The sequence below is a fragment of the Salvelinus alpinus genome, chromosome 28 (genome assembly GCF_045679555.1).
Source record: "Salvelinus alpinus chromosome 28, SLU_Salpinus.1, whole genome shotgun sequence".
Taxonomy (NCBI): domain Eukaryota; kingdom Metazoa; phylum Chordata; class Actinopteri; order Salmoniformes; family Salmonidae; genus Salvelinus; species Salvelinus alpinus.
The window spans coordinates 26,522,474-26,536,114 of record NC_092113.1 but is presented as its reverse complement, the minus strand read 5'-3'; the positions used below and the strand labels follow the sequence as shown (position 1 = coordinate 26,536,114).

Below are 13,641 nucleotides of genomic sequence, written 5' to 3'. Positions count from 1 at the left end.
ATGCTCATCATAAGTCATTTTTCTTTGCAGAAAAAGAAATTCCCATTCTAGTGAAACAGGAACCCATTGAGCCGGTGAGCGAGGCAGATGAAAACAAGTCTCGATATAAGAAAAAACCCAGTCTTGATGTCCCACCTCCTGCAGTGAATGTAGTAAGTGTGGATTTATTTGATCCATTCTTTGGATGAGAGAGAATACTCTAAATGGATTATCAACATTATTGCATCTTTACACCAGAACACGTTTTATACATTTTTGTGCAGCATATAGGTTTAAAAAAAAGTTGAATTGTAGATCCTTTGGTTATTCCACTTCAAGAATGTGTCATGTTTTTTATAGATGGTTCTGTTGGTATTATATAGTTCATTCGTTGTGTATTAACTGGAGTGAAGAGAATGCTTCTCTCAGGAACGACTGGAACAAAGCCCTTCTTCCCTCTGTTCTGTAGGTGGACCTGTATATTTGTCTGGTGTGTGGCAGCGGGAGTGACGAGGATCGTCTTCTGTTGTGTGATGGCTGTGACGACAGTTACCACACCTTCTGTCTCATACCCCCTCTAAACGACGTCCCCAAAGGTGACTGGAGGTGCCCCAAGTGCCTGGCTCAAGTGAGTAGTGATGTCTTTTCACCTCATCACACCAATAACCACATTTACACTTCACAGTCAATCTGTACTGGCTTCTGTGAATGTATGATATGAATGTGTTCAGCTCTTATGTATACATAATACCTTTGTTTGTCTGTGAAAAGAAAACTGTTATTAAGGTGTGCTTTCTACCCCTTGTTGTTTATTTTGAATAGGAGTGCAGCAAACCTCAGGAGGCATTTGGTTTTGAGCAGGCATACAGGGACTACTCTTTGCGGGCTTTTGGTGAAATGGCAGACTCCTTCAAATCTGATTACTTCAACATGCCAGTTCATGTAAGTAGAAAATGTCTAATCATCAAGGAAGTTCTAAGAATTTTGACCTGTTTTAATTTATTCACAACTGTCATAAATGGAATATGAAATAGCATTTTTAACATTATCAGGGATTGGCCATCTGGCATTTTGGGCAAATGCCAGATGGGCTGGTCCATTTGTTAGCCCAGTGGGCCTGTCTAGCTTCAGTTTTTTTTTTTTTTTTTTACAAAGTGATCATTATTTGGCTAATAATGGGGGCCTCGAAGATTTTTTTCTTCTTCCCCGCATGGGGGGGAATGGGCCGGTTTTAGAAATGCCAGGGCCGATTTCTAGTCCTAGTCCGCCCCTGCATTTAATTGTGCATTTGTTTCAGATGGTTCCCACAGAGTTGGTGGAAAAAGAGTTCTGGCGCTTGGTGAGCACCATCGAGGAGGACGTCACAGTGGAGTATGGAGCGGATATAGCCTCCAAGGAGTTTGGGAGCGGATTCCCCATCAGGAATGGAAGATTTAAGGTTTCAGAAAAGGATGAGGTAGGCACCTGTATTCAAATGAATGACTAACCAAACCAATATAGTATATCACACAGTAGACTCAGGATGAAATGGCTAAACTTTTTGTTCAATCTCATGGCTTATGTATCGGAATAAAACTTTTTTTTTTTTATGCTCAAAATGCTTTCTTGCAGATGTACCTGAAGTGTGGCTGGAACCTGAACAACATGGCGATGATGGACCCGTCAGTGTTGACTCATGTCACAGCAGACATCTGTGGGATGACTCTACCTTGGCTCTATGTAGGCATGTGCTTTTCCTCCTTCTGCTGGCACATCGAGGACCACTGGAGCTACTCCATCAACTACCTGCACTGGTACTGATGTTTGTTTAGGGATGTTGAAATAAAAAAATGAAGTAGTTACATACAATCATAACGCACCATTTTGCTTATGATCATTGCTATTTTGTTTTCCACATTTTCTGTATGGAGTCAAGACACTATTTACGTTTAGAATTTCACTTTAAATGCTTTGTTTGCATGATGTTCCTGAATCAAGCTCTGTATTTGTTTGTGAAAGGGGGGAGCCGAAGACGTGGTATGGAGCACCTGGCTTTGCTGCAGAACAGCTTGAGGCTGTGATGAAGAAACTGGCTCCAGAGCTGTTTCAGATTCAGCCTGACCTCCTCCACCAGCTGGTCACCATCATGAACCCCAACACCCTCATGTCTCACGGGGTCCCTGTAAGTTTCTGTGTAACTAGACTTACAACCATGTATTTCCATAGAATAGTATATAATTCCACTAACAGATACATTTTCTCTGAAATCAATATTTTCTGTGTCCCCAGATTTACAGAACAAATCAGTGTGCTGGTGAGTTTGTCATCACCTTCCCCAGAGCTTATCACAGTGGTTTCAACCAGGGTTTCAACTTCGCTGAAGCTGTAAACTTCTGCACTGTGGACTGGGTAAGATACTTATTGGCTTCAAGAGGATAGACCTGAGAATTTTCTCTTCCTTTACCTGAGCTTCTCATTGCCATTATTTTGGAAGGGGTAGTTTATGTGAAGTGGACTGTTTACTAATAGTCTCTCTTTGATTAATCTCAGATGGCATTAGGCCGCCAGTGCGTTGACCACTACAGACTGCTGCATCGGTACTGTGTTTTCTCGCACGACGAGATGATCTGCCAGATGGCCTCCAAGGCCAACAGTCTGGACGTGGTCCTGGCGTCGGCTGTCCAGAAAGATATGAAGGATATGATCAGAGAGGAGCAGGACCTACGAGATAAAGTCCGCAAGATGGTAAGGCGCCCCCACAACAGACAGAATTATACAGTTGAAGTCGGAAGTTTACACACTTAGGTTGGAGTCATTAAAACTAGTTTTTCAACCACTCCACAAATTTCTTGTTCACAAACTATAGTTTTGTCGGTTAGTACATCTACTTTGTGCATGACACAAGTAATTTTGCCAACAATTGTTTAGACAGATTATTTCACTTATAAATCACTGTATCACAATTCAGAAGTTTACATACAGTAAGTTGACTGTGCCTTTAAACAGCTCGGAAAATTACAGAAAAATATGTCATGGTTTTAGAAGCTTCTGATAGGCTAATTGACATCATTTGAGTCAATTGGAGGTGTACCTGTGGATGTATTTCAAGGCCTACCTTCAAACTCAGTGCCTCTTTGCTTGACATCATGGGAAAATCAAAAGAAATCAGCCAAGACTTCAGGAAGAAAAAAATGTAGCCCTCCACAAATCTGGTTCATCCTTGGGAGCAATTTCTAAACGCCTGAAGGTACCACGTTCATCTGTACAAACAATAGTACGCATGTATAAACACAATGGGACCACGCAGCTGTCATATACCGCTCAGGAAGGAGACGCGTTCTGTCTCCTAGAGATAAACGTACTTTGGTGCGAAAAGTGCAAATCAATCCCAGAACAACAGCAAAGGACCTTGTGAAGATGCTGGAGGAAACTGGTACAAAAGTATCTATATCCACAGTAAAACGAGTCCTATATTGACATAACCTGAAAGGCCGTTCAGCAAGGAAGAAGCCTCTGCTCCAAAACCGCCATAAAAAAGCCAGACTACGGTTTACAACTGCACATGGGGACAAAGATCGTACTTTTTGGAGAAATGTCCTCTGGTCTGATGAAACAAAAATAGGACTGTTTGGCCATAATGACCATCGTTATGTTTGGAGGAAAGGGGGGGATGCTTGCAAGCCGAAGAACACCATCCCATCCGTGAAGCACGGGGGTGGCAGCATCATGTTGTGGTGATGCTTTGCTGCAGGATGGGACTGGTGCACTTCACAAAATAGATAGCACCATGAGGAAATAAAATGATGTGGATATACTGAAGCAACATCTCAAGACATCAGTCAGGAAGTTAAAGCTTGGTCGCAAATGGGTCTTCCAAATGGACAATGACCCCAAGCATACTTCCAAAGTTGTGGCAAAATGGCTTAAGGACAACAAAGTCAAGGTATTGGAGTGGCCATCACAAAGCCCTGACCTCAAACCTATAGAACATTTGTGGGCAGAACTGAAAAAGCGTGTGCGAGCAAGGAGGCCTACAAACCTGACTCAGTTACACTAGCTCTGTCAGGAGGAATGGGCCAAAATTCACCCAACTTATTGTGGGAAGCTTGTGGAAGGCTACCCAAAATGTTTGACCCAAGTGTAACAATTTAAAGGCAATGCTACCAAATACTAATTGAGTGTATGTAAACTTCTGACCCACTGGGAATGTGATGAAAGAAATAAAAGTTGAAATTAATCACACTATTATTCTGACATTTCACATTCTTAAAATAAAGTAGTGATCCTAACTGACCTAAAACAGGTTATTTTGACCAGGATTAAATGTCAGGAATTGTGAAACTGAGTTTAAATGTATTTGGCAAAGGTGTGTAAACTTCCGACTTCAATTGTATATCAAAATACATTTGACTTTTCTCTTTTTAAGTCAGTCTCAAAAAGAAGACATTCTTAGAGGAATATGTCATTGCTTTATATTTGTATTTTCCAGAACACAATATATTGATATTAATAGGCAGAGGAATCAGACCTAAACAGTAGAACACTGTTTTGATGTATGAATTTACAGGAATATCAAACACTAATGGGACATTGTTCACGCCAATTAAGGAGAACTGTCTGTAAATGCGTACATCAATACGGTCTCTCTGGGGTCTCCATTTATAACATGTTTTTGTATTGTTCCCCAAGGGGGTGAAGCATTGTGAGCAGGCGGAATACAATCTCCTGCAGGATGACGAGCGGCAGTGTGCCAAGTGTAGGACCACATGTTACCTGTCTGCCATCACCTGCCCCTGCAGCCCTGGCCGGCTGGTCTGTCTCCACCACATCCAGGACCTCTGCTCCTGCCCCCTCACCAACTACACACTGAAGTGAGTAATGTCCACCAATATACTGTCTATGCCATCTACAGATGTCAGATCTTTACTTGATCACTCTTTTGTTGCGGATTATTTTCCTGCTGCATTGGGAAATTCAAATGAGCCTCGTGTTTGGATTTATTTTTGCAGTTCTCGTTCTCTCCATGCGGGGGCAGTCAAGTCATTGGGATCAGGGCTCGCCGTCTTAAAATAATGTCCTTTCTCGCTCCCTTAAATGCTATAGGCCTAAATCCTATTACTGCAACATTAAAATCTGCAAACATTTATCTGAAATGCAGCCATACACATCAACAACTGCCATTTTATTTAGCTTAATAACATACAATAGATATTGGTCTCCGCTAGGCTATTACATACACTAGACACTTTATAGTTAGGCTATGTATAATTTTCATAGGTGGGTAGAGTACTGAAAATCTGTGCTTAAGTAAAAGTACTGTTACTTAGAGTAAAAAAGTATCCGGTCAGAGAACTACTTAAGTACTAGTTACAAATTGAGTTTGGTAAAAAAAATGTACAGCTTATGGTAAATTGTGACTGCAAAAAAAAAAGAAAGGACAACAACTTATTATTATTAAACAACCACTTATTATTAAAGCCTGCCAGCACCATCTTGTAGAAGTCCCCCAGCACAGGTATGTCAATGAAGACTGACATCAAAGATAAAGTTTCAATTACGGTCATTCAATATCTATCAATGTGTACAATTTCTTAAAGGTATATGGTACTCAAGACATTGGAATACTTTTACATTTTCAATTGCATTAATGAAAATTTACAGAATTTCACTATCATGTCAAGTATTTGTGATGGTGAATGCATACTAAAAAGACTTACACCAAGTGGGATGTTTAATTCTTCACTCAGAATGAACAGGTAAATCAAACAACAATCAATATTGCAACGTCATTATCAATCATATTCCTAGTATGCAAATCAGACATATTTCACCATGGAATTAAATTGATGTTAAAAGTGATTTTTTTTGCATTTTAGATAACCCTTTTCCAAACCTTAATCTACTCCTTTTAACCTGCTACATTCATTCTCCTAACCTGCTACAAAAAGTCAATTTTAGACAAGCTGTGTCCCTTCCAGACAACCGGAGTTACCCTCCACCCTCTTCAGAACCTCTCCTTTCCACATTGAAGGGGATTTTATTTTCTTGGCTTGCCCATTCTCCGCCCCCTCAGTTGGACTGCTACAAGCTGTAAATAGAAATGCATTTTTCTAGTAAATGGCACAAAGCTTAGAGTTGATACACTGTGCTTATAGACCTTGTCATAGACCTTAAAGACCTTGCTTGTAGACCTTGTCATAAAAACAATGACATTTAGAGAAACACAGAGAGTGGGAGAGAGCAATGCGTGGGAGGATGCTGCTGTGGACTGACCCGTTGATATAGGTAACGTTAGCTAGCTACATGGTTGACACAGCAGCTAGCTTAACCAGTTTATCTAGTGGCAACCGAATGTGAAAGCTAGTAAACTATTGCCACACACATCTGATTCATCTGTTCACTCTTTATGCCAATGACAAGGTGGCTAGTTAGCCAACAAGACATATGGGGAGCTAAAAATAGACTAACTTTTTCTGTCAGATTCTGGGTGAGCCAAAACTAGCTAACTAGTTATTTGATTTGCACTTGTCCTCAAAACAATTTCAACAGCAGAATTATATCTTAACAATATTTCTTACTCCAGAAATACACAGTGTACAAAACATTAAGAACACCTTCCTAATATCTACAAAGTGTCGAAAGCGGCCCATGTTGACTCTAATGCTTCCCACAGTTGTGTCAAGTTGGCTGAATGTCCTTTGGGTGGTGGACCGTTCTACACACGGGAAACTGTTGAGCATGAAAAACCCAGCAGCGTTACAGTTCTTGACACGAAACAGAGTGCCTGGCATCTACTACCATAATCTGTTCAACGGCACTTAAATATTTTGTCCTTCTTTAACCCCTTAGACCCCAATAGAATTCTGCTGTAGATTACTGATCATTTAAGATGGAAGCTAATTTTCTCACACATTTCAAACAGACATAGCAAAAAAACAAATGACAATTTAACTTAGTTTTAAAGAGCATGACCTCTTCATTAATATGACGCCACATTAATTTTAACAAAGCAAATTTGAGAACAAGGCTACCTAAATTCTATCAGCATATTGATTGCACTATTCGCGGGGGTAATACACTCGACCACTGCTACTCTAACTTTCGCGATGCATACAAAGCCCTCCCTTCGGCAAATCCGACCACGACGCCATCTTGCTCCTACCGTCTTATAGGCAGAAACTAAAACAGGATGTACCAGTGATGAGAACCATTCAACGCTGGTCTGACCAAACGGAATCCACGCTTCAAGATTGTTTTGATCACGCGGACTGGGATGTGTTCCAGTCAGCCTCAGAATAACATGGACCTATATGCTGTTTTGGTGAGTGAATTTGTAAGGAAGTGCATTGGAGATGTTGTACCTATACTGTGACTATTAAAACGTACCCTATCCAGAAACCATGGATGGATGGATGGATGGATGGATGGGGGCATTCACACAAAACTGAAAGCGCGAATCACTGCATTTAACCATGGAAAGAGGTCTGGGAATATGGCTGAATATAAACAGTGTAGTTAATCCCTCCGCAAGGCAGTCAAACAAGCGAAATGCCGGTGCAGGGACAAAGTGGTGTCGCAATTCAACAGCTCAGACACGAGACGTATGTGGCAGGGTCTACAGGAAATCAGACTACAAAAAGAAAATCAGACACGTCACGGACACTGAAGTCATGCTTCCAGACAAACTAAAGACCTTTGCCCGCTTTGAGGATAAGTGCCACCGTCGCGGCCCACTAACAAGTACTGGAGATAATATACCACAATTACTTGAAACAATGAAGATACCAGGCCTGGTCTTCATAGCAGATTTTGAAAAGGTGTTTGATAAAGTATGACTAGAATCGTATATATAAATGTCTGGATTACTTTAATTTTGGTGAATCTCTTATACAATGGGTTAAGTTATGTACAGCAACCCCAGATGTAAAATAGTAAATAATGGTTACTTCTCAGAAATGATTGAGCTTTTAAGAGTAATAAAACAAGGCTGTCCATTGTCTCCATATCTATTTATTATGGCCATTGAAATGCTAGCTATTAAAATTAGATCCAACCAAACATCAAGGGGTTAGAAATCCAGGTAATAAAAACAAGTGTCAATGTATGCCAATGATTCTAGTTTTTTCTTAAGTCCATAATCTGGATCCCTGCACAGTCTCATTGAAGCTCTTGATCACTTTGCTAGCCTCTCTGGATTAAAACCTAATTATGACAAGTGTACCCTATTTACGTATTGGATTGTTAAGAGTTTACACTACCTTGTAGTTTACCAATAAAATGGGTGGATGTTGAAGTAGACATACTTGGTATTCACATCACAAAAAATATAAATGAACTTACCACAATCAATTTCAATAGGAAGTTAGCAAAAATAGATAATATTATGCAACCATGGAGAGGTAAATACTTCACATTGATGAACTCTGGTCCTATCACAGTTTACTTACTAATGGCACTGCCTACTCCAGATGACTCTTTAAAAATATATATATATCATATGAGCAAAAGATATTTCATTATATTTGGAATGCTAAACCAGACAAAATTAAACATGCCTATTTATATAATGAATATGACTTTGGGGGGCTAAAATGATTAAATATTAGATTTAAACCTCACTGAAAGCTTCATTCATACAAAAGTTATACTTGAACCTAAAATGGTTCTCCAGTAGACTAACAAAGGCTCATCCTTTGTTCATAAATGGCCTTTTTGCCTTTATACAGATTACATCTAATTTCCAACTAATTGAAAATGAAATTTGTTTAAAGTATCGCCCTTTCTTAAACAAGCCATACAAAGCTGGTTACAATTTCAGTTTTATCCTCCAGAAAAGAGAGAACAAATGTTAGGGTTAAATTCAAATATACTGATTAACAAAACATTCTTTGAAGAAAATGTTTAAATTGTATTATTTGTTTAATAATATGAAGAGAAATGGAGGAGGTATGTCACATGCAGTTATCAAATATATGGGAATATCTGCTCAATCCAATTTTACAAACAACTGATTGCAGCACTACCACAAAAATGGAGGAGGCAAGTGGAAAAGGGAGGAGGTAGGGAACTTGTTTGCCTGCCACATATTGAAGATAAATTGGCTGAAAGGAACTGGCATAAATAGAAAAATACCAGTTTCATCTGAGGACAAAAATGTTGACAGCTGCTCCATATAGGTTGCAAATTAAATGGGAGGAGCTTTTTGATGTACCAATTCCATGGCATATGAACTGGTACAAAAAACTACACTTGATTCAACCCTTCAACAGAGTTTTTCAATTTTAAATGATATATAGCATTCTGTTGGTGGCAAGAATTGTGTGTGTATATATACAGTGGGGAGAACAAGTATTTGATACACTGCCGATTTTACAGGTTTTCCTACTTACAAAGCATGTAGAGGTCTGTAATTTATCATACAGTGAGGGAAAAAAGTATTTGATCCCCTGCTGATTTTGTACGTTTGCCCACTGACAAAGAAATGATCAGTCTATAATTTTAATGGTAGGTTTATTTGAACAGTGAGAGACAGAATATCAACAAAAAAATCCAGAAAAACGCATGTCAAAAATGTTATGAATTGATTTGCATTTTAATGAGGGAAATAAGTATTTGACCCCTCTGCAAAACATGACTTAGTACTTGGTGGCAAAACCCTTGTTGGCAATCACAGAGGTCAGACGTTTCTTGTAGTTGGCCACCAGGTTTGCACACATCTCAGGAGGGATTTTGTCCCACTCCTCTTTGCAGATCTTCTTCAAGTCATTAAGGTTTCGAGGCTGACGTTTGGCAACTCAAACCTTCAGCTCCCTCCACAGATTTTCTATGGGATTAAGGTCTGGAGACTGGCTAGGCCACTCCAGGACCTTAATGTGCTTCTTCTTGAGCCACTCCTTTGTTGCCTTGGCCGTGTGTTTTGGGTCATTGTCATGCTGGAATACCTATCCACGACCCATTTTCAATACCCTGGCTGAGGGAAGGAGGTTTTCACCCAAGATTTGACGGTACATGGCTCCGTCCATCGTCCCTTTGATGCGGTGAAGTTGTCCTGTCCCTTTAGCAGAAAAACACCCCCAAAGCATAATGTTTCCACCTCCATGTTTGACGGTGGGGATGGTTTCTTGGGGTCATAGGCAGCATTCCTCCTCCTCCAAACACGGCAAGTTGGGTTGATGCCAAAGAACTCCATTTTGGTCTCATCTGACCACAACACGTTCACCCAGTTGTCCTCTGAATCATTCAGATGTTCATTGGCAAACTTCAGACGGGCATGTATATGTGCTTTCTTGAGCAGGGGGACCTTGCGGGCGCTGCAGGATTTCAGTCCTTCACGGCATAGTGTGTTACCAATTGTTTTCTTGATGACTATGGTCCCAGCTGCCTTGAGATCATTGACAAGATCCTCCTGTGTAGTTCTGGGCTGATTCCTCACCATTCTCATGATCATTGCAACTCCACGAGGTGAGATCTTGCATGGAGCCCCAGGCTGAGGGAGATTGACAGTTCTTTTGTGTTTCTTCCATTTGCGAATAATCATAGAAACTGTTGTCACCTTCTCACCAAGCTGCTTGGCGATGGTCTTGTAGCCAATTCCAGCCTTGTGTAGGTCTACAATCTTGTCCCTGACATCCTTGGAGAGCTCTTTGGTCTTGGCCATGGTGGAGAGTTTGGAATCTGATTGATTGATTGCTTCTGTGGACAGGTATCTTTTATACAGGTAAGAAACTGAGATTAGGAGCACTCCCTTTAAGAGTGTGCTCCTAATCTCCGTTCGTTACCTGTATGAAAGACACCTGGGAGCCAGAAATCTTTTTTGATTGAGAAGGGGTCAAATACTTATTTCCCTCATTAAAATGCAAATCAATTTATAAAATTTTTGACATGCATTTTTCTGGATATTTTTGTTGTTATTCTGTCTCTCACTGTTCAAATAAACCTACCATTAAAATTATAGACTGATAATTTCTTTGTCAGTGGGCAAACGTACAAAATCAGCAGGGGATCAAATACTTTTTTCCCTCACTGTAGGTACACTGTGAGAGACGGAATCTAAAACAAAAATTCAGAAAATCACATTTTATGATTTTTAAGTAATTAATTTGCATTTTATAACAGTTAACAACAGATAACAGTTTGGATCACTGGAAGTTCACCCATTACTTGGTTAATGACATTTGAGACGTAAACAACAAATGCCAGATGTCAGGCAGGGTTTGTCTGAGTGGAAATACTTTGGCTCCTATGCATGAATCACACATTTCTGGCAAATGTGGGCGAGGCACAGCTTGTTGCCTTTAAAAACAATGAGTGTATGACGACAGAAAAATACACTGCTCAAAAAAATAAAGGGAACACTAAAATAACACATCCTAGATCTGAATGAATGAAATATTCTTATTAAATACTTTTTTCTTTACATAGTTGGATGTGCTGACAAAATCACACAAATTATCAATGGAAATCAAATTTATCAACCCATGGAGGTCTGGATTTGGAGTCACACTCAAAATTAAAGTGGAAAACCACACTACAGGCTGATCCAACTTTGATGTAATGTCCTTAAAACAAGTCAAAATGAGGCTCAGTAGTGTGTGTGGCCTCCACGTGCCTGTATGACCTCCCTACAACGCCTGGGCATGCTCCTGATGAGGTGGCGGATGGTCTCCTGAGGGATCTCATCCCAGACCTGGACTAAAGCATCCGCCAACTCCTGGACAGTCTGTGGTGCAACGTGGCGTTGGTGGATGGAGCGAGACATGATGTCCCAGATGTGCTCAATTGGATTCAGGTCTGGGGAACGGACGGGCCAGTCCATAGCATCAATGCCTTCCCTCTGGCAGGAACTGCTGACACACTCCAGCCACATGAGGTCTAGCATTGTCTTGCATTAGGAGGAACCCAGGGCCAACCGCACCAGCATATGGTCTCACAAGGGGTCTGAGGATCTCATCTCGGTACCTAATGGCAGTCAGGCTACCTCTGGCGAGCACATGGAGGGCTGTGCGGCCCCCCAAAGAAATGCCACCCCACACCATGACTGACCCACCGCCAAACCGGTCATGCTGGAGGATGTTGCAGGCAGCAGAACGTTCGCCACGGCGTCTCCAGACTCTGTCACATGTGCTCAGTGTGGACCTGCTTTCATCTGTGAAGAGCACAGGGAGCCAGTGGCGAATTTGCCAATCTTGGTGTTCTCTGGCCAATGCCAAACGTCCTGCACGGTGTTGGGCTGTAAGCACAACCCCCACCTGTGGACGTCGGGCCCTCATACCACCCTCATGGAGTCAGTTTCTGACCGTTTGAGGAGACACATGCACATTTGTGGCCTGCTGGAGGTCATTTTGCAGGGCTCTGGCAGTGCTCCTCCTGCTCCTCCTTGCACAAAGGCGGAGGTAGCGGTCCTGCTGCTGGGTTGTTGCCCTCCTACGGCCTCCTCCACGTCTCCTGATGTACTGGCCTGTCTCCTGGTAGCGCCTCCATGCTCTGGACACTACGCTGACAGACACAGCAAGCCTTCTTGCCACAGCTCGCATTGATGTGCCATCCTGGATGAGCTGCACTACCTGAGCCACTTGTGTGGGTTGTAGACTCCGTCTCATGCTACCACTAGAGTGAAAGCACCGCCAGCATTTAAAAGTGACCAAAACATCACCCAGGAAGCATAGGAACTGAGAAGTGCTCTGTGATCACCACCTGCAGAACCACTCCTTTATTGGGGGTGTCTTGCTAATTGCCTATAATTTCCACCTGTTGTCTATTCCATTTGCACAACAGCATGTGAAATGTATTGTCAATCAGTGTTGCTTCCTAAGTGGACAGTTTGATTTCACAGAAGTGTGATTGACTTGGAGTTACATTGTGTTGTTTAAGTGTTCCCTTTATTTTTTTGAGCAGTGTATATATATTGGGCATACAACAATCTCAGCTCTGTGGATTTTGCTGCGAAGAGACAGAATCAATAGGGGCAATACCAGAATAAGTTATCTATGTAGCTTGTTTCTGGTCACAGGTTCAGGAATGGTTAAAAAAAATCACAACATGCAATTAAACTTAACCTTACAAATAGCAGTGTTGGGAAATTTGGAAAGCCAGTCAAATAATATAATACTCATAGGAAAGGTTTAACTTCAGCTCGCAATCTATGGATAATATACAATTTATAAGAGTTCAAGCATTTTGTAAAACATCACAATTGAAAAATATATGGGACATGGAAACCAAATGAGCGTGGTCTATGGTGATAGGTGGGATGGGCTGAGTGGCTGAGATTAAAGAGCTTATGTTTTGTAATATTATGTCACTACTTTATATAAAAGTAACAAATGTATATGTAAAATGTATGTATATGTAGCAAAAAAGCTGTAAAAAAAGATTTGCCCTCAGAGGGGGCTGGTGGGGAGGGGTTAATAAAAAAATATATTTAAAAAAAGACTTGCTCCCCTAGCTGAGTCCTGAAAGCATGCGCAGACCCGCTGGCTGGTGTGTTTACGGAAATATTCAATCGCTCCATATCCCAGTCTGTTGTTCCCACATGCTTCAAGATGGCCACCATTGTTCCTGTACCCAAGAAGGCAAAGATAACTAAATGACTACCGCCCCGTAGCACTCACTCACTCTGTCATCATGAAGTGCTTTGAGAGACTAGTCAAGGATCATATCACCACCTTACCGGCCACCCTAGAC

General features: G+C 41.2%; 1 protein-coding gene across 7 annotated transcripts in view; it reads left to right on the top strand.

Moving 5' to 3' along the window:
* The window catches only part of LOC139557539 (lysine-specific demethylase 5B-B-like), a 36,964-nt gene that overhangs the window by 4,743 nt on the left and 18,580 nt on the right, over positions 1-13,641 (top strand). For all 7 annotated transcript variants that reach the window (XM_071372506.1, XM_071372502.1, XM_071372505.1 and 4 more), the window contains 9 exons: positions 31-152; positions 449-607; positions 802-921; positions 1,277-1,435; positions 1,591-1,772; positions 1,978-2,140; positions 2,248-2,367; positions 2,509-2,703; positions 4,648-4,829. In XM_071372506.1, coding sequence (XP_071228607.1) covers positions 31-152; positions 449-607; positions 802-921; positions 1,277-1,435; positions 1,591-1,772; positions 1,978-2,140; positions 2,248-2,367; positions 2,509-2,703; positions 4,648-4,829 — 1,402 coding nt within the window. The remainder of the gene's footprint in view (positions 1-30; positions 153-448; positions 608-801; positions 922-1,276; positions 1,436-1,590; positions 1,773-1,977; positions 2,141-2,247; positions 2,368-2,508; positions 2,704-4,647; positions 4,830-13,641) is intronic.